At 45.3% G+C, this 21,058-nt stretch overlaps 1 protein-coding gene across 1 annotated transcript in view; it reads left to right on the plus strand.

Annotated features, from left to right (window-relative positions):
- Positions 1-21,058, plus strand: part of fbxl20 (F-box and leucine-rich repeat protein 20) — a 34,293-nt gene that overhangs the window by 11,490 nt on the left and 1,745 nt on the right. The window contains exons 5-14 of the mRNA XM_017722769.2: positions 2,374-2,468; positions 3,235-3,303; positions 5,211-5,306; positions 8,204-8,330; positions 9,889-9,963; positions 10,938-11,068; positions 11,597-11,657; positions 13,054-13,098; positions 16,347-16,403; positions 17,253-17,465. Of these exons, the coding sequence (XP_017578258.1) occupies positions 2,374-2,468; positions 3,235-3,303; positions 5,211-5,306; positions 8,204-8,330; positions 9,889-9,963; positions 10,938-11,068; positions 11,597-11,657; positions 13,054-13,098; positions 16,347-16,403; positions 17,253-17,465 (969 nt within the window). The remainder of the gene's footprint in view (positions 1-2,373; positions 2,469-3,234; positions 3,304-5,210; positions 5,307-8,203; positions 8,331-9,888; positions 9,964-10,937; positions 11,069-11,596; positions 11,658-13,053; positions 13,099-16,346; positions 16,404-17,252; positions 17,466-21,058) is intronic.

Genomic DNA, 21,058 nt, shown 5'->3' on the forward strand with positions numbered 1-21,058 from the left:
ACAGGTATGTATGGAAGCCTTTTTCCTACCTGAACGAGGAGAAAACCTCTCTTTCTCTTTCTGGCAGCAGTGTCACAAAATATTGACCCTGAAATTTAAAGTAATGACTCAATGTTCTCAAAATGTTGCCTTAGAATCTCAAATTAGTGGCTGTTATTGGCTGTTTTTGAAATATTGACCTATTATCTCATAATAACTCATTACATTTCAGAATAGCAGTAATTATTTCAGGTATTTGTTACAAGTCATTATTTCAATTTAGTAAGTCTATAATTTAGGAATATAAGCAGTTATAACTCAGTAATTTGAGAAAATGAATCAGTATTTGAAGAAACGATACCAATACTTAGTTAAAACCGTAACGGTAGATCATGCAGAAGCATTTTAAAAGTGCCTGAACTGAAGTTCAGAGTTTAGAAATGGATCAACATCAGCATTTTCATTTTTGTTTACAAAGAGAGCCAAATACTTTTAGATTTACACATCTTTAATGTCTTAAACACCTCAAGACCACCGGTGGTCCCAAACCGCACTTGGTCATGTTCTTCATAACGTTCATGTTCCATAAGCTCCATTCAGAAGCTGGGCGTCGTGTGAGGCTGTAGCTCTTCTCTCCAGTCTAATAGACGGTGACGTCATTTTAAACCCTTATAATAAAAGAAGCTGAACTTTGTTTTTCTACTGAAAGTCGAGCCGTTTTTCCCCAAATCTGGGCTCTAAACTATAAACAGACGGCGTCTCATCAGTGATCTGCTCTGGAAACAATAAAGTAAATTGTAAGCATGTGGTGATATGTGGAGATCATAAACACACGTTCTGTGCATTTGAGGGGATTTTACATATGAATAAAATAAAAATTGACATTTATTTCATGCAGTTACTGAATAATTTGCGATTTGGGACAACCCAAAATATACCCTGGAGAAGAAAGAGGTCTTGAAATACGTGACTAACGTAGAACCTTTAGATCTCTGAGCAGTATATGAAATGATGTGGATAGAATTGACTCTGTGGCTAATGCTTATTGGTCTTGCCTCCAGTCTTCAGAACGGAAATATATCAGTATTTTTGATCACACTGTTTGGAATTTTACAGTCTGAGAACAGTGATGTGTTTAGTTTCCAGTCAAAACAGCCGTCAGGTACAGGTTAATTGTTTTTCAGTGTCCTATAGAAAAACTTATAGCGCTATAAAAACCTATAACAGAAAGTGACTCGCAACAGATAAATCTGACATCAGCTGTTCAGTCAGTGAGTCTCTCTCCCTTCATTCCAGCTTCCGTTCTTCTCAGGAGGCTTTCAGCTCCTCAAAGAATCTGCTGACATGCCTCCAAAGTTCAGTCTGAGAAGCTGGTTGTATTTTCTGAACTAATCAAACCCATTCAGCGGTGCTGAGGTCTGGACTCTGGGGCGGTCAGCCCATCGTTCAGCTTCTCTGTTTGATGTGTCCGTCTCCTTTTCTCAGTGAGGTTCTTCTTGACCAGCTACACATCCTTTCAGACCCATAAACTCTTAAAGATGCATCTTCAAGGGTTCTTTAGTGAAGACAGTGGTTCCATATAGAACCATGAGCACTCAAAGAACATTTTCCATGCTTAAATGGTTCTTTGCGTGGTGAAACTGTTCTTCAGATTTACGGAGAATGTGTTGTATCTGCTTCTATTTAGCCCCAAAAAGGGTTCTCACTCAAGCTTGTAACAATAGAAAAAACCTTGTTGGTGCTGTATAGAACCCTTTTTTTAAAAAAGGTTCTATGCGGAACCATATATAACAGACTCTATCACTCTGAAGGACAGTTTTATGACGCAAAGAACGTTTTACGTACGCAGGTGGTTCTTTGAGTGTTGAGAGTTCTATATAGAACCATTTTCTTTACCGAAGAACCTTTTAAAGAACCATCTTTTTAAGAGTGTAGTGCTGAGTGGTCTTCTCACAGTGGAAGGATGGACAGAAGCACCTGTGGATGTTTTCAGATCTGAAGCAGCTTGATTTTCTCCTCTCTCTCAGAGATCAAAGCTTTCACTGTTGTTTATCTGATGGGTTTTGTGGTCGACCAGCTCTTCCAGGTGGTTGTTAGGAGGATCATTTTCTTCTGTAATTCTAAACTCCAGCTGTAGAAGCTCCTTTGACTTTCTCCTTCCTTATGCATGTGGATTATTTCATATCTAATCTCCTCATTGTGTTTAATGGCCATTTTGGCTGGAAATGAGAAGTGAAGGGGGTCTCTGACTCTTGCACTGTGGTGAACATCACCTTTTTCTCAAAGCTGCTCCTGCAGTGCTGCAGCGACTGTCTGGAGGGAAGATGAACTGAGGTTCAGGGTGTCTGAAAGTGTTTGAATTCCACAGTAAATAACTGTCTGTGTTGAACGCAGGGCCGTGTGGTGGAGAACATTTCGAAGCGATGTGGAGGCTTCCTGAGGAAGCTCAGTCTGAGGGGGTGTTTAGGTGTTGGAGACAGTGCACTCAGGTAAGGAGTAACCAGGAGAAGGACAGTGAGGGGTTCTGGATATGTTCCCAAAGCTCAAATTGTGTTTTAATTTTAGTGTAATGCAGGTGAAGTGTGGAGATGTGTGGAAAAACACCTGTCGTAAATCACAATGATAGTGATACATTAAAATGCACTCGCCAGCCACTTTATTAGGTACACCTTGCTAGTAGAAGGTTGGACCCCCTTTTGCCTTCAGAGCTGCCTTAATTCTTCGTGTCAGACTTTCAACAAGGTGTTGGAAACGTTCCTCAGAGATTCTGGTTGGTTATTTGAGTTCCTGTTGCCTTTCTATCATCTGGAACCAGTCTGCCCGTTCTCCTCTGACCTCTCACATCAACAAGGCATTTTCGTCCACACAACTGACCGCTCACTGGATATTTCCTCTTTTTCGGACCGTCCTCTGTAAACCCTAGAGATGGTTGTGTGTGAAAATCCCAGTAGATCAGCAGTTTCTGAAATACTCAGACCAGCCCGTCTGGCACCAACAACCACACCACGTTCAAAGCCCCTTAAATCCCCTTTCTTCCCCGTTCTGATGCTCGGTCTGCACTTCAGCAAGTTGACCTGACCACCTCTACACGCCTAAATGCAGTGAGTTGCAGCCGTGTGATTGGCTGATTAGCTTTTTGTGTTAAAAAGCAGCTGAACAGGTGTACCTAATAAAGTGGCCGGTGAGCGTACATAACAGCACAGTCTTTGAATTTAAATTCCTGAGAGTTAAAGTGTTGTTTGTCCTCTGTTGCAGAACGTTTGCCCAGAACTGCAGGAACATTGAGCTGCTCAGTCTAAACGGCTGCACTAAGATCACTGACAGGTCAGTAGTCCTCTATCTCAGTGACGTATTTACGGCTCCATGCGCCATAAACACGCCCAGTTTGGGGAGAACGCAGAGGATCTGTGAAAAACGGCTGCTGAACGCGTCCTCCTTCTTTCTCAATGCGACGTTTGGAGAAACTGGGAGAATTAGTTTGTAAATGCGTGTGAGGATCTTCTGAACAAGTGCCCTCATGTTGAATATTAAGTTATGAATGAAAAAAATAAAGATTAAAAAAAAAAAAAAGTGTCACAAATTTAACAGTAAAAGTATGTTCTCTCAGTGAGGGTAACAATCTGTAGTTCGTCATTTAGTTCCTTAGAAATTCAGTCGTAGGTTGGAGGTTAGGGAACCCGCCTTGTGACCAGAAGGTCGCCAGCTCGATCCCCTGAGCTGACAGTAATCAATTCAATTCAACTTCATTGTCATTATACAATACAGGCTAGTACAGTATAACAAAACACTATCGGGCTATTTCTCCAGTGCAGTAATAAAAGATAAATAGCAAACAGTGCAAACACAAAAGACAGTAAAAGACAAGACAATATGTGCATAGGCAAAGGTTATAACGGGTATATTGGACATATAGACAGTATGTGCATAGTCAGCTATTCAAGTGTATCGGATATATAGACAGGAATGTGCTGGTGAATTGCAGTCCAGTACAGTAAATGCAGAAGTACTAGTGGTGTAAACAGTGATCTGTATATAAAGTGTACAGTGCAGGTAGAGAGTAGCAGCGTAATGTTCAGGTAACATCTTAAATAAACAGTTACAAGTGCATGACTGAGGTGTCCTTGAGCAAGACACCTAACCCCCAACTGCTGTGGATTGGGCTGCCCACCGCTCCGGGCAAGTGTGCTCACTGCCCCCTAGTGTGTGTGTTCACGAGTGTGTATGTGGGTGTTTCACTGCACGGATGGGTTAAATGCGGAGGTCACATGAAACACCACAAACACACTAGGGGGCAGTGAGCACACTTGCCCGGAGCGGTGGGCAGCCCTATCCACAGCGCCCAGGGAGCAACTGGGGGTTAGGTGTCTTGCTCAAGGACATGGACTGTCGGTTCTGGGGATCGAACCGGCAACCTTCCGGACACAGGGCCAGTTCCCTAACCTCCAGCCCGCGACTGCCCCAGTTGACTGATGGTTCTGAGTCCTGTTCTGTTCTAACATATGGTATTTTACCATTATACAACAGCGAGTTCCGGCCAGGCGAGCTGATTGGTTGAGAGGCGTTCTAACTGTGCTGTTGTTTCACCATAACATCACAGGTTTTTCACAAACAGTGCATCGCTCCACTGAGACGCCGTTGCTAAGCAACGACTTTAACAGCTGTGGGAGACGCTCGAGCCGTTTGAACGTCATTGCTTTGAACATTAAAACATATTAAATGCCGTGTTCACGGCCCAGTTTATTCATTTCTTTTTTAACTGTTGCATTAAAGCAGCACAACGCTCGAGGAGTGAGTCATCACCAATAACATCACGGCTGTGAGGTTATTTCACATCAACCTCTCGGGTTCTGTTGCTTAAATAGCAGTAATGACCCTTTAAATAAACACAGACCTCTGTAAAATCCAGGTGATCTTACAGTGTGAGTGTGAGTATGTCTGTGCCTGTAACCTTTTTTAAACAAAACAATAGGATTGCTCAGTATTCTGACAGCAAAAAATTATTTATTTATTTATTTATTTCAATAATGCTGTTATTTTAGTGTCGAAATGATGCGTATCATGTTTCTGGAAAATGTCTTTTAGCGGTGCTGCTACTAAAGATGCAGCCTTTCGACCAGAGGTCGTTCCGAGATGCACAGTGGGAGCGAACGTTTGCTTGTATTTTAACTAATTAATCCATGTATTTATTCATTTATTTGAATGTTATCTTCTCTCTCTCCTCTCTGGTGCAGCACCTGTAACAGTCTGAGTAAATTCTGTCCCAAGCTGAAGCACCTGGACCTCGCCTCCTGCACCTCAATCACCAACCTGTCCCTCAAAGCGCTCAGGTAGACCTTCACAGAGCCCCAGTGGCCTTTTCTGTATTTTCAGACTTGGTGAATTGTCCTCACTGGGGTTGGGTATCGAACTCGGTTTCTTTTAAGGGTATTGACCAAACTGCGTTAGAGTGCCTGTTCACGTTAAATCAGTCAGGGCGAAATTTTGGTTCAGGTCTAGCCGACAGGGTCTCAGGGGTGGCTACGCTTTTCAAAACTTGATGCAGACGACGCTCTCTGCAGTATTTATAATGTGAAATGCAAAGCTGCACCGCAAAAAATGATATTTTAGGGAGAGAAAGCATCTTAAATGTAGTAAATATACACACACCGGCCACTTTATTAGGTCCACCTCGCTAGTAAAAGGTTGGACCCCCTTTTACCTTCAGAACTGCCTTAATTCTTCGTGGCAGACTTTCAACAAGGTGTTGGAAACGTTCCTCAGAGATTCTGGTTGGTTATTTGAGTTCCTGCTGCCTTTCTATCATCTGGAACCAGTCTGCCCATTCTCCTCTGACCTCTCACATCAACAAGGCATTTTCGTCCACACAACTGACCGCTCACTGGATATTTCCTCTTTTTTGGACCGTTCTCTGTGAACCCTAGAGATGGTTGTGCGTGAAAATCCCAGGAGATCAGCAGTTTCTGAAATTCTGAAATACCAGCCCGTCTGGCACCAACAACCACGCCACGTTCAAAGCCCCTTAAATCCCCTTTCTTCCCCGTTCTGATGCTCGGTCTGCACTTCAGCAGGGCGTCTTGACCACCTCTACAGGCCTAAATGCAGTGAGCTGCGGCCGTGTGATTGGCTGATTAGCTATTTGTGTTAACAAGCAACTGAACCTTCTTTCTACTGTCAGGGAAAATGTCCTTGATTCCTAATTAATAAAAGTTTTGTAATCATTAGCTTGGAAATGATTAAAAATGGGCCTATGATCGTTTAACTGAGGCAGGCAGGCTGATTCAGTGGAAGAGCAGGCCTAGCACTTCCATATACGGAATGGAGTGAATTTCCACTCCAGACACAGAGCCGGGTATTGTATGAAAGAAGCCTTTGTGGTAGGAAAACACCTGGAAGGTCAGGGAGAGTGAGAAAACACTGCTTGTACAGTGGGAGCTAACTGGGAATAGGAAGACTAGCTGATAAGGGCTGGTAAGAACCGTCTTAGAGCCAAATTAATAAGAAAGTGTTACAAACGACGGACACAGGGAGGACAGGAGGGCCTGATAAAACAAGGCCGAGAAAATTCATTAAAAAAATGTATCTCAAGTTGGATGGGAAACTGGGGTTACCGAGCATCTCAGGAAAATTAGGCATATTGGGAATCAGAACTTGGGTCCAGGGACGATGAAATGGCCCAGGGGGGGTGATGACCTCACCTAGACGGGATATAAAGTAAAATGGGTTTGTATTGCGTCTTTCCCGGAGACGTCTTGTCACTTGGAACTCAATAAACGAAGAGAGCCTCTTTCCTCTCCTTCAGAAATTGAACCTGCGGCTGAAGTTCGGTTTTTCATCTTTCTTTGACCTTTTATAAGAATGCTTTTTCAGTCTTTTCGATAAGCTCCCTTTTTTTTTTACATTAGGGAACGGACTAGATTCAAATTAAAACTTCCACTTGACATTTAATTAATTAGGAACGTTTTTCCACGTCATCTGGGACATTGGAGCAGAGGACGGGATGCTGAGTCCCGACACTACGCTCATTGTCCATTTTATCAACTCCACTTACTATATACACACACCGGCCACTTTATTAGGTAACCCTTGCTAGTAAAGGGTTAGACCCCCTTTTACCTTCAGAACTGCCTTAATTCTTCGTGCTATACTTTCAACAAGGTGTTGGAAACGTTCCTCAGAGATTTTGGTTGGTTATTTGAGTTCCTGTTGCCTTTCTATCATCTGGAACCAGTCTGCCCATTCTCCTCTGACCTCTCACATCAACAAGGCATTTTCGTCTACACAACTGACCGCTCACTTTATATTCCCTCTTTTTCGGACCGTTCTCTGTAAACCCTAGAGATGGTTGTGCGTGAAAATCCCAGCAGATCAGCAGTTTCTGAAATACTCAGACCAGCCCGTCTGGCACCAACAACCACGCCACGTTCAAAGTTGCTAAGCTGCTCTACTTCTGAGGTGGAGATGTGAGAAAAGCAGCTATAGCTGAGCTGAAGCTCAAAGCGGAGCAGAGTGAGTCCGCACTCTCGTTTATATGGTTTTTCCTGTACTAGGACACCATCACACACGGAGACATACTGGACATTAAATGTTGGGGCTCCCAAGGTGGTTTGATCGTTGTTGAAAGGACAAAACGGCTCTTCTTAACGTTTGGGTTGTGACTCCTGAGCTATCCTGGCTTTTAATGCAGAGCCGGTTTTCCGTCAACACCACGGTGTAATTTAAATATATAGAAGATCGTTTTTTGACATCTGTGAATCGATTCAGAATCGTTCCCGCATCTAAGAATCGATTTCCGCCACCCCTAATGGTCCACGTGTGGAAAATAAGCTGCAAAAATCAGCCTCGTTAGTTCTGTGATGTCACAGAAACCTGCACATTTGCATAAATCCCCATATTTGACCTACAGCAGTTTAGCTCAGCCGTTCACACTGAAGTTATAATGAGTGTTTCAGCATGAGCTACTTACTGAACAAGGCGCAATACAGAGCAGCCAATAAGAGAAGACCTCATTTACATATATCCGTCTTAAAGGCACGGTAACGAAAACAGGCTGTTTAATTGTAAGGGATAAAGAAAAGACGGAAAATGGTCAAGAAAAGCTTATAATAATAATAAGTGGGTCATTGAAGAAAAATGTGTGATATGGGCCCTTAATATTAGTATTAAACGCATGTGCTTTATAATCCTAATAAAATGCTTGTTTAACCCGTTTTGTCTCTCTCTGCAGTGAGGGGTGTCCGCTGTTGGAGCAGTTAAATATCTCCTGGTGTGACCAGGTGACCAAAGATGGTGTCCAGGCGCTTGTTCGCTGCTGCCCGGGACTGAAGGGCCTCTTCCTCAAGGGCTGCACACAGGTACACAGATACAGGCGGTGTTAAGTCTGCTTCACCTTAGTGAAGTGCTGGATGCTGATTGAGCAGGTTAAGAGGCGCTTTGGGTGTGTATTCACTACGGCTGTGTGTTGGCAAGAACCCGGCGATGGGCTGCTTATCACAATGCAGGGGTTACGATTCAGTATGTTGCCATACAATAAAAGAGGCGATAAAACAAATTTTTGGAAAACTGTCATAATAAACACACCACCGTATGCAAAAAATCTGAGTAAAGGAAAAAGTTTGCTGTGTATGTTATCAGAACAGTGGGATGCATTTAATAATAATAATAATAATATCAATTTATATAGCACCTTTCTCAAAGTCAGGGGTGCTTTATAAAATAATAAAATAAAATACATAACAATAAATATGATAAAACAGGACACACACACACACACAACTCTACAGCTAGCGAGGGGGATTACAATTACCACAGTACAGAGTCACTTAACTAGCCGGAAAAGAGTCCTTAGTCGCAGGGAAAGTCTTAGTCCACGACTGCAGTGCCTCACACAGGCAGCTGGCCTAGGAAGCCTTGAAGGCCAGAAAGTGTCATGAAGTGGGAGCGTTTTCCTGCAGCTGAACTCAACCAGTCCAGGCAGCCCTACAGCTGCAGTGCAGCCTCGTCCAAGCAGCCCCGAATCTGCGATGCCACATCTATCAGGTCCCCTGTTCAGGCAGCCTTGTTGTTGCAGTACAGCATCACCCAAGCGGCCGTATTACAGCTGTGATGTGGCGTCACCCAAACAGCCAGACCAAGAAACCACTGAGAGCCACAGGTGGAAAATCTCGGGATCTTGGAATGATGGCAAACTTAGCCAGCACGGAAACGTCATCATAATGCACAGATCTGATTGGCTGAGTAGCATCACATGTGACACTTATGACACATGCGATTGGTCTGTGAGTCTCTCAAGCCTCTAAAGCTACCATAAAGGCTAGAAAAGTTACGCTGATTAAAACAGGACCACCCCATCAAAATTAAATAATTCTACATAGTTTATCATTTAGAGGTCCTCTGTTATAACACTGCCATCTAGTGGCCGGGCGTGTAAACACCACACAAAATAAACCACTGCCTGCTGCAAATCTTTGCGTGTAAATTACTGATTAAAAATCGATGCTGTGTTTTGAGAATTGATACATCACAGAAAGTAATATCGCGATAATCAGGTGTATTGATATTTTCGTACATCCCAGGCATTCACTGAAGTGGTGTTTGTTAGCAACCTTATAGCTCCAGCACTGACCTGCAGAAGCAAAATGTGGGCATATAACACGTCTTGGCTGTTTGATAACATCTGGGGTGAAACGGGAAACTTTCAACTTTTATTTTTGTAACTTTTTCTCAATTCCTCAATTTAGTAAAACTTATTGGGGATTTATTAATGTCTTATTTATTTGAAAAAATGAATCACTCAAATTAAATCACTTCTCAGTGGTTTATTCACTATTTATTATGCCTGTTTCAGTTTGTGTCCTGAAGTTGTTTTTCATGCTGAACTGTGAGCATCTTCTTTTCTTTTCTCTCTCTTAGTTGGAAGACGAGGCCTTAAAGCACATTGGTGCTCACTGTCCAGAACTGGTGACCCTCAACCTGCAGACGTGTTCAGTAAGGCAGACACACCCACACATGCTGCTGTTTGAGACGATGCACGTTCATTTATTGCCTTCGGAAATAAACCTTATTTTAAACCTTGCAGTCTGAGTTTACGGACGGATGCACCAAAATAATCCGATTTTAAAGGTCTGCTCTACACGTTTGCCTTTCCAGACCTTTTCATCTTCTTTTTTTTCCCCTTCAGGCCAACATTATAACGTTTTTGTGCTTTTATGTGGATACGTTCACATTATTAGTGTGAGCTGATGTGAACTTTTTACTTTTTGTTTGTATGGAATCCTTCCGTCAGGGATAAATCGGTTCAAATTGAAATTTGACAGATTGAAGTTTGTTTTTTGGTGTTTGTTTATATTGCGTGATTAAATGAAATCTCAACCTTTACAAAACAGTCCCAACCTTTACATCTTTTGCTTTACAAAGATGTTCTTCTGCCGGTAGCTTGCATTTCCACATTTCCACCAGAGGGGGCTCCAAATCCCCAAACATATTTAGCGTGGCATTAATACAGGGCGATTCATTCGAAAGAGGCCCTGAATATTCTGCTGTAACACCCGTTAGGACGAAGCAATCCGAACCCAAAAAATCCGCTACATACCTTGACGTGTGTGTAATCGATTGCGATGCTGGAATTGGTCTCTGTTTTCTGCCAGACGCATTAAAGTGTACGGGCGTCTGCACCGGAACGTCGCAAACAGAGGTTAAACGTTGCGACGCCTGTCTGCCTCATCACTCCGACGCAGGGGCATCCCAGCTCGTTCAACACTCCACATACTGAGGAGCACGTTGCACATTGTTTGGTTCAGATTGATTCATCCTAGAGAGTTATTACAGAATATTCAGGGCCTCTTTCGAGTGACTCTCCTTGTATAATCTAGTAGAGGGTTTTTCTAGTGTTTCTCTGATTGTGTGTGTGTGTGTGTGTGTGTGTGTGTGTGTGTGTGTGTGTGTGTGTGTGTGTTGAGCAGCAGATCACAGATGAAGGTTTGATAACGATTTGTCGTGGGTGCCATCGACTGCAGTCTCTATGTGTTTCCGGCTGCGCAAACATCACAGACGCTATCCTCAACGCTTTGGGCCAAAACTGCCCTCGTCTCAGGTACATACACCGAAACGAACGTCCACTCATCTGCACTCAGCTGGTAAATGAACACAGTAACTGCTGTAGAACTGATGTGCTGCATTCCTCAGGCGTCTATCGGCATCATTAACAGTTTTGCCTCGTTGTTAATGTCCTGCCAAAGATCAGATCATTTTGAGACTGAAATATGCACCAGCTAGGAAAGCTGGAGACCACAATTCAGAGCTTTTGAGACCAAAGTGCTTCAGTTCTACTGAGTTTCAGAAAAATTCCTGGTTATTTATGAACAAATTTGGCAACACTTTATTTTAAGGAGCACATATTGGTGGTTAGTGTCTTATTTGCTTGATGAAGCCCAATTTATTCACTATACACTCTGCCTGTATTAGTACATAATTAAATGTCTGTTATATGGAAATATAACCAAATGCATTAATGTGTATTAATGCGCAATATTAAGAACTTTGCTCTTTCCATGATGGAGATTAATGTATTAATTTTCTATTTTTATTGATCTTTTCCTCTGATCTCTCTTCATGCACGCAGAATACTAGAAGTGGCTCGTTGTTCACAACTCACAGATGTGGGTTTCACCACACTGGCACGGGTGAGTTATACGTTATTTAGTCAGACGGGGGAGAAGTTTGAGGCCGTTTTCACACTTGTCGTGAATGCTTGAGTCCACACCCAGGATTCTGGGCTCGTTTGTGGAGGAGCTTTTTCTCGCTGGTTTGTTTTCAAGCGCAAGAATTACGTCCGATCTGTGGGTCGGTTGCGTAATCGAATACGCCGCTATTCTGCATGCAGATTTGCAAAGTGGTCGGCAGCTTCATCCATTTGCTGCTTTTTACTGTTTTAATTGGATGCAAACACGCAAGCGGCGGAGAACAGCACTTAGTGCGTGCTCTGTTTTTTTTTTTGTTTTTGTTTTTTTTTTACCCTTGTGTGGTGTTCAGGTCTGTGGGACCCATTTTCAATGTTTAGCAAAATAAAAAATGATGTGGTTTATTATTATTTCAGCCTCAGATTCTTGGCCTTTGCTCATTTTCTGTGAAGAACATATGAAATAACCCATTTTCAGTGTCTTCACTCTGTTCACCCCCCACACATTTATATTACACACATGGTGTTGGGCTGAACCTGCGTGGGTGTGAAAGTGTGGAGGTGCTGTGTCCTTCACTCTGTTCTCCTCCTACATGGCCTGCTGTTAGTGTGTGTGTGTGTGTGTGTGTGTGTGTGTGTGTGTGTCTGTGTGTGTGTGTGTGTGTGTGTGTGAGAGGGTGGACAAAATGGACAGGCTGCTGACTGGCTACAGCTGCTAAAGTAGAACCCTATGCTGGACACTTGTTTTAAACATCTAGTATTTTTACATATATTATTATGGCTGTATTGATTTAAGTAAATGATAATGAGGTGGGTCCAGCAGACCACTGCGTAACAAACACACCAACGCCACACACGGGTTAAGGTATTCCATCTCCTCTGCTGTCCACTGCACTCCTCTCCGCCATCAAGAAATAATTTGAAGCAGTCACGTTACAAAATGAACCAATCATGCAGCCCCACATGCGAGGCCAGGAGTGGAGAGCTTCCACATGGCCAGCAGATCCACCAGAGTTGGCTGGAAACGAACCCCAGACCACCCATTTCAGGAGGACCAGAGATCGGTTCTCTGTTCCACTTCTAGGCTCAAAAACACTTGACCAAATGTACAGAACTTGGAGCGTGAGCCGTCCTGGGTCCGGAAAAAAGCTCTAGTGTGAAAACACCCTTAGTTGCATGTACTTGGGATGGAAGATTTTTAAGTCATTGTAAAAATTGTACAAACCCCAACACAAAAAAAGTAGTTTTTGACTACAGGGCACCACATTGGATTGATCAGGCAAACAAACGATGTGAAGCAGAGAAAAGATGACAGGAGAAGATTATATTTGCGGTATATTTTTTTGTTCTTGCCTGATGTTCTTCTTTAATCTTCACTCCTTGTTTTCACTCGTTTGCAGAATTGTCATGAGCTGGAGAAGATGGATCTGGAGGAATGTGTACAGGTGAGCTCGTCTTTAGGTTTAATTTGTTAAAGACGTCTAGATATAATATAACTAGATATAAATCTAGTCGTAAAGCTCATTACTATTACTATTACTATATGGCTTTTATGTAATTTGTTTTATCTCTTTTAAATTTTTACTAGTACTGTGTTTAAGGTTTGTATTTGTGCAGCACTTTGGTCAACTAACGTGTAAAATGTGCTCTATAAATAAATTGACATTGACATAATTGCACTTTCTGTGCTGTTCCACGTCACTAGTGTTGTGCTGGAGCTTATCAAGTTCAGACAATCAAGTATCCAGACAGTAACAATATGATATGATATATACCAATGATATTATATAAAAAAAGGTAAATACATTTATAATAATTGCTACTGTTACCATTTTTCTTCTTCTTTTTTCTTCTTCTTCTTCTTCTTATTATAGCAATATTTATTAACACTTCAAAGTAAAAAAACAATACAAGGCTAAATGACACATTGTGTGAATCAGAGGTGGGTGACACGGTGAAATGTAATACAGTGATCCTTCAGGAAGTTTTTATGATGTGTGATGTGTCATGATATTTATTTTTTCTGACTGCTGATCAGTTAGAACAGACAAAGTAGTGCCTCATTTAGGAAATACCATTAAAAACTATGAATCCGATCACTATTCAGCTTGTGCGGGAGGTTGAAAGGTACCAACTAGATATAGTTGGGCTCACCTCCACCCACAGTGTCGGCTCTGGAACCAAACTCCTTTCCTTGATAGGGGTTGGTCCCTCTCCTACTCAGGGGTTGCACAGGGTGAGAGGCACCTGGCGGCAGTGAGGATTCTCACGAGTCCCCAGCTGGTGGCCGTGCAGTTGGAGTTTGTCCCGGGGGATGAGAGGGTCGCCTCAATGCGAATTGCAGAGAGGAAAACTCTGACTGTTGTGTGCTTATGCACCAAACAACAGGTCAGAGTATTCGGCCTTCTTGGAGCAAGTGGGCGGGGTTTGGAAAGGGTCCTGCCTACAGACTCCATAGTCTTACTGAGGGACTTCAATGCTCATGTTGGCGATGACTGGGAGACCTGGAGAGGTGTGATTGGGAAGAACGGCCTGACCGATCTAAAATCAAACGATGAATTGTTATTGGACTTCTGTGCCAGGCATGGATTGTCCATAACACCAAGTTCGAATGCAAGGATGTTCATAAGTGTACATGGTACCAGAGCTCTTTGGGTCAGAGGTCAATGATCGACTTTGTTGTTGTTTCATCTGACTTGGGACCGTATGTTCTGGACACTCGGGTAAAGAGACGTACTGAGTTGTCAACTGATCACCATCTAGTGGTGAGCTGGAAGGAAAACTGATGGTCAAACCTGGTAGACCCAAGCAAATGGTGAGGGAGGGACTGTCGGATGCCCCTCTTCCGGGGCTATGACTCTGGGCCATTTGATCTCTGTACTCCCAGAGTGAGAGCTGTGTTTGTATACTCAGCATTAAGTCAGACCCTTTCAGTATCAGTGTTGGGCTCCGGCAGGGTTGTGCCCTGTCTCCACTCCTGTTCGTGATATTCATGGACAGGGTGTCAAGGCACAGACAAGGTCAGGAGGGCATTATATGTGGGGGCCAGGAGGGTGGCATCTCTGCTCTTTGCAGATGATGTTGTTCCTTTGGCTGAATCACATGCTTGCCTCCAGCGCTCACTGGAGCGGTTTGCAGCTGAGTGTGAAGCGTTTGGTATCCGGATCAGCACCTCCAAATCTGAGTCCATGGTCTTAGCCCGGAAAAGGATGGCATGCCCACTTCAGGTAAGGGGAAAAGACTTGCCCCAGGTGGAGGAGTTTAAGTATCTTGGGGTCTTGTTCACGAATGATGGGAAGAGGGATCGTGAGATCGGCCGCAGGCTGGGACAGGCGGCAGCAGTAATGCGGTCACTGTACCGGACTGTAATGGTGAAGAGGGAGCTGAGCCATAAGACAAAGCTCTCTGTTTACCGGTCGGTCTACATCCCGACCCTCACCTATGGTCATGAGCTGTGGTTAATGACCGAAAGAATGAGATCATGAATACAAGCGGCGGAAATTAGCTTCTTCTCAGGGTGGTGGGCTACACTCTATTTGATAGAGTGAGGAACTCGGCCTTCTGGGAGGAGCTGAGAGGAGAGCCACTACTCCTCTGCATTGAGAGGAGCCAGCTGAGGTGGTTCGGGCATCTGATTCGGATGCCCTCTGGACGCCTCCCGGTGGGGGTGTACCAGGCATGGCTTACCGGGATAAGGCCCCGGGGTCGTCTTAGGACCCGCTGGAGGGATAACCTCTCCAAGTTGGCTTGGGAGCGGCTTGGGGTCCCTGGGAATGACCTGGAGGAAGTTGCAGAGGAGGACAGGGTCATCTGGGATTCTCTGCTCTCCCAACTGCTACCGTGACCCTATCTGTAAGCGGTAGCTTAATGATGATAATGATGATTTTGATGCAATTTATCATGACATTGATATTGTCATATTGCCCCGCTCTAGTATAAATATTACCGAACAGCTTCTTCAGTCACTTGTACAGAGCAGTTTTTGGTCAATGGTGTAACAACAGACTGCCTCTGTCATTGGTGTAACAGCCTGCCTCTGTCAATGGTGCAGTTTCAGAGTTTGTGCTGTTTGTGCTTTTTTTGCAGTAGAAAACGCCACCTGAGCCGTTGTTAGAACATGAAAGTGTGTGAATGGTGTAATATATATAGAACATTTATCAAACCTTTCTTGTCTCCCTGTCGAGGAAAAGATAAATCGCAATAATTATCGTTACCGTTTTATCACCCAGCCCTACAACAGAGTAAAAATGGAATCCCTCACAAATCCCAAATCTATCTCACCTTGTAGAAACCAAATACAATGTCTCTGTGATGCTGCATGCACGTGGCACACGTCCAGCAGTGCGCTCGCTCTGTATGCGATCGTGGAAATAGAAGATGCGGTGCGGATGAATGTAGGAGCTGCGCTCAGCGATGCAGTTTCGTGTAAAATGCCCTTTAAATGAGTTTGTAAGATTTAAGCTGTTTGTGGTCATGTTTAGTTTGTCTCAGGGGCAGCACTGTTTGGGCTTATCACAGTATCCATGGTTACAGTGAATTGAATATCATGAGAGGGCATTGTGCCGGTGTTCACTTTTATGCTGATATACCTCCCGCCTCTGTTAACTCATATCAGTTTGTTGCCCACAATAAATATCCCCAGGTTAAAACAGAGCTGACTCTTTCTCTCCGATGTGTCTCTTTCTTCCTCCAGATTACAGACGCCACCCTCATCCAGTTGTCCATACACTGCCCTCGGCTCCAGGTTCTGGTAAGAATGAAAAACTCTTAAGCTTCCTCTAAACATGACGGGTAAAGTACTGCTGCCAGGAAAGTTTTGTTTCCATAAATTTTCAGTATATTCTCTAATGCAAATACAGATTATGTGTATGTTTACCGTTTCATACTACCAAATTGTTATAAGTACTGGTGCACTAAAAGAAGGAAACATGAGGAAATCTTAATACCAGCATTTGCTTAAAGGATTATTTTGGAAAAACCTAACTTCAAGTGTAAATAAGAAATTTGTTTTTGTGTGTGATTGGTCTCTGTCATTGGAGTAACAACTGAGTTTGTGTCTATGTCACTGGTGTAACCACAGGCTGTCTCTTTCATTTGAGTAACCACAGAGTTAATCTAAGTTATTGTTGTAACAACAGACTGCCTCTGACATTGGTGTAACAGTAGGCTGCCTCTGTCATCAGAGTAACTTCCAAGTTTGTCTCCGTGTCACTGGTGCAACAATGGGCTGTTTCTGTCATTGATGCAACCACAAGCTGTCAGGCTGTCTGTGTCATTGGGATAAACCCACAGTTTGTCTCTTTGTCTCTGAGGTTGTCAGTCATTGGAGTAACTAGTTTGCTTTTGAGTCATTGGTGATGTTTTATTGGTGTAACCTCAGAATTTCTCTCCGTCACTGACATAACCGGAGTTTGTCTCTGTGTCACAGGGATGACCCCAGAGATGTGACATTGGTGTAGCCATATAAGTTTCTGTCATTGGTGCAACCCCAGGGTTGTTGTAAGCACAGAGGTTGTACATCACTGTCATAAACTCAAGAGTTTGTCTCATGTCATTGGCATAACCAGATATCGGCTCTGTGTCATTGTTGTAACTCTAGAGTCTGTCCCATTGCGAGTTGATCACGGATGATGGGATCCGTCACCTGGGTAGCGGTCCGTGTGCCCATGACCGTCTGGAGGTGATCGAGCTGGACAACTGCCCGTTAATCACAGACGCTTCGCTGGAGCACCTTAAAACCTGCCACAGCCTCGACCGCATCGAACTCTACGACTGCCAACAGATCACTCGCGCTGGAATCAAGCGACTGAGGGTGAGTCGGCACACTCGTGCACCACGCCGCCTTCCCCCAGCTCCTGGCAGGAAATCCAGCCGTACTACAGCTGGAAACCAGCCTGCGGTTTGTTTCTAACACTTACATGATCACGACAAGCGCTTCAGTAGGTGGTGACGTGTCTTTACACGCCTCACGAGACGTTGAGATGTTGCCTGTGGCGATTAAATGTGTTACAAGCTTACCGGACAAAAAATGAGTTGCATGCATCATTTCTTCTGTAATACTTGGCTACGTGTCCCCTTGGCGTAATCACAGCACCAGCCCTGTCAGGTAATGGACCGTTCCTGTCCATTCTAGTCCACTCCTCCAGTATCTGGCTTTAGCCACAGGTCCAGTGTTTCACCTGCTGTTGTGCATTGAGAACTGAGACTGAGATCTGGAGATTTTACTGGTCAGTCAAACTTTCCCAGTGGTGTTGTCAGTTGTAAGTTAGCGGAAGACTGGACTAGAATGGACAGGAGCTGAGGAGACTGCTGTGATCTTTGCCTGTCAGGATTGCTGCTGTAATTATGGCAAAATGTGGACGTTTTAAGTATTTGAGTGTAATTAAGATAATAATATCATAGTTTGTCTGGGGAGCTTATATACACACACACACACACACACACACACACACACACACACACACACACAAATAAATCTAAATGAATCCAGCATTTATAACTGTTAATCTGTTAATAGAAATTAAAAAAGTAATTTTGACATTTGTTTGTCCATGTATATAAACACCTCTCCATGGATCACCACCTTATCGTGGTGGAGAGGTTTGTGTGCTTGAAGGACCCTAGGAGCTATGTTGTCTGGAGCAAAAGCTCCTGGTAGGGTTTCCCATGGCAAACTGGTCCTAGGTGACAGGCCAGACAAAGTGTGATCCATAACCACCCCTATGAGGACAACAAAGCAGGACTTGTGTACCCTGCCCGGATCAGGGTTACCGGGGCCCCACCCTGGAGCCAGGCCTGGGGGAGGGGCTCGCCAGCAAGCGTCTGGTGGCCGGGCATTCACTCATGGTGCCCGGCCGGGCCCAGCCCGAAGGAGCTACATGAGTCCCCCCTCCCATCGACCCACCACCGATGGGAGGGGCAGTAGCAGGGGTGCGGTGCATTGTGGATCGGGCAGTGTCCGAAGGCGTGGGCCTTGGCGTTCTGATCCTCGGTTGCTGAAACTGGCTTTTGGAACTTGGAACGTTACCTCACTGGCGGGGAAGGAGTCTGAGTTGGTGCGCGAGGTCGAGAGATACCGGCTAGATATAGTCGGGCTCACCTCAACACACAGCTTGGGCTCTGGGTCCAATCTCCTTGAGAGGGGCTGGACTTTTTTCTTTTCTGGAGTTGCCCGTGGTGAGAGGCGGCGGGCAGGTGTGGGCTTTCTCATAGCCCCTCGACTCGGCGCCTGTATGTTGGGGTTTTCCCCGGTGGACGTTGTCCTACTGGGGGACTTCAACGCTCACGTGGGCAACGACAGTAAGACCTGGAGGGGTGTGATTGGGAGGAATGGCCTCTCTGATCTGAACCCGAGTGGTGTTCAGTTTTTGGACTTCTGTGCAAACCACAGTTTGTCCATAACGAACACCATGTTTTGGACACTCGGGTAAAGAGAGGAGCTGAGCTGTCAACTGATCACCACCTGGTGGTGAGTTGGATCAGGTGGTGGGGGAAGATGCCAGTCAGACCAGGCAAACCCAAACGTATAGTGAGGGTTTGCTGGGAACGTCTGGCAGAAGAACCTGTCAGATTGATCTTCAACTCACACCTCCGTCAGAACTTTGACCAGATATCGGGGGAGGTGGGGGACATTGACTCAGAATGGGCCATGTTCCGTTCCTCCATTGTTGAAGCGGCTGACTGTAGCTGTGGTCGCAAGGTAGTTGGTGCCTGTCGGGGCGGTAATCCTCGAACCCGGTGGTGGACACCCCAGGTGAGAGATGCCGTCAAGCTGAAGAAGGAGTCCTACTGGACATGGTTGGCCTGTAGGACACCAGAGGCAGCTGGCAGGTATCGACAGGCCAAGCGATCTGCGGCTTCAGTCGTTGCCAAGGCAAAAACCCGGGTGTGGGAAGAGTTCGGTGAGGCCTTGGAAAGTGACTTTAAGTCGGCTCCAAAAAGATTCTGGCAAACCGTCAGGCGACTCAGAAGGGGAAAGCAGTGTGCCACTAGCACTGTATATAGTGGAGATGGTGTGCTGCTGACTTCGACTGAAGACGTCATTGGGCGGTGGAAGGAATACTTTGAGGACCTTCTCAATCCCACCAACATGTTCTCCAGTGAGGAGGCAGAGTCTGGGGACACGGGAATAGGCTTGTCCATTACTGAGGCCGAAGTCGCTAAGGTAGTTAAAAAGCTCCTTGGCGGCAGGGCTGCAGGGGTGGATGAGATCCGTCCCGAGTTCCTCAAGGCTCTGGATGTTGTGGGGCTGTCTTGGCTGACACGCCTTTTCAACATTGCGTGGACATCGGGGGTGGTGCCACTTGATGCAAGGGTACTGGAGAAGAGAGTCCGGCTTATAGTCGAACCTCGGATTCAGGAGGAGCAGTGCGGGTTCCGCCCTGGTCGTGGAACACTGGACCAACTCTTTACCCTCTCCAGGATTCTTGAGGGTTCATGGGAGTTTGCCCAACCAGTCCACATGTGCTTTGTGGATTTGGAGAAGGCATTCGACTGTGTTCCCCGGGGTATTCTGTGGGAGGTGCTTCGGGAGTACGGGGTACATGGCTCTTTGCTACGAGCCATTCAGGCCCTGTACAAACAAAGCAGGAGCTTGGTTCGCATGGCCGGCAGTAAGTCAGACTTTTCGGTTTGCAGCCGAGTGTGAAGCGGCCGGGATGAGGATCAGTACCTCCAAATCCGAGGCCATGGTTCTCACGCGGGAAAGGGTGGAGAGCCCTCTCTGGGTCGGGGATCAGCTCTTGCCTCAAGTGGAGGAGTTTAAGTATCTCGGGGTCTTGTTCACGAGTGATGGTACAAGGGAGCGGGAGATTGACAGGCGGATTGGTGCTGGGTCAGCAGTGATGCGGGCTCTTTACCGGTCTGTTGTGGTAAAGAAAGAGCTGAGCCATAAGGCAAGGCTCTCGATTTACTGGTCGATCTACGTTCCCACCCTCACCTATGGTCATGAGCTTTGGGTAATGACCGAAAGAACGAGATCGCGAATACAAGCGGCTGAAATGAGTTTCCTCCGCAGGGTGGCTGGACTCTCCCTTAGAGATAGGGTGAGAAGTTCGGTCATCCGGGAGGGACTCGGAGTAGAGCCGCTGCTTCTACACGTCGAGAGGAGCCAGTTGAGGTGGTTCGGGCATCTTGTTAGGATGCCTCCTGGACGCCTCCCTTGGGAGGTGTCACAGGCAAGTCCACCGGGGAGGAGACCCCGGGGAAGACCCAGGACACGCTGGCGTGACTATATCGCCCAGCTGGCCTGGGAGCGCCTCGGAATCCCTCCCAGGGAGCTAGTGGAAGTGGCTGGGGAAAGGGAGGTCTGGGCTTCATTGCTCAGGATGCTGCCCCCGCGACCCGAACCCCGGAGAAGCGGAAGATGATGGATGGATGGATGGATGGATGGATAGATATAAACAA

The sequence above is a fragment of the Pygocentrus nattereri genome, chromosome 27 (genome assembly GCF_015220715.1).
Source record: "Pygocentrus nattereri isolate fPygNat1 chromosome 27, fPygNat1.pri, whole genome shotgun sequence".
In the NCBI taxonomy this organism is placed as follows: Eukaryota; Metazoa; Chordata; class Actinopteri; order Characiformes; family Serrasalmidae; genus Pygocentrus; species Pygocentrus nattereri.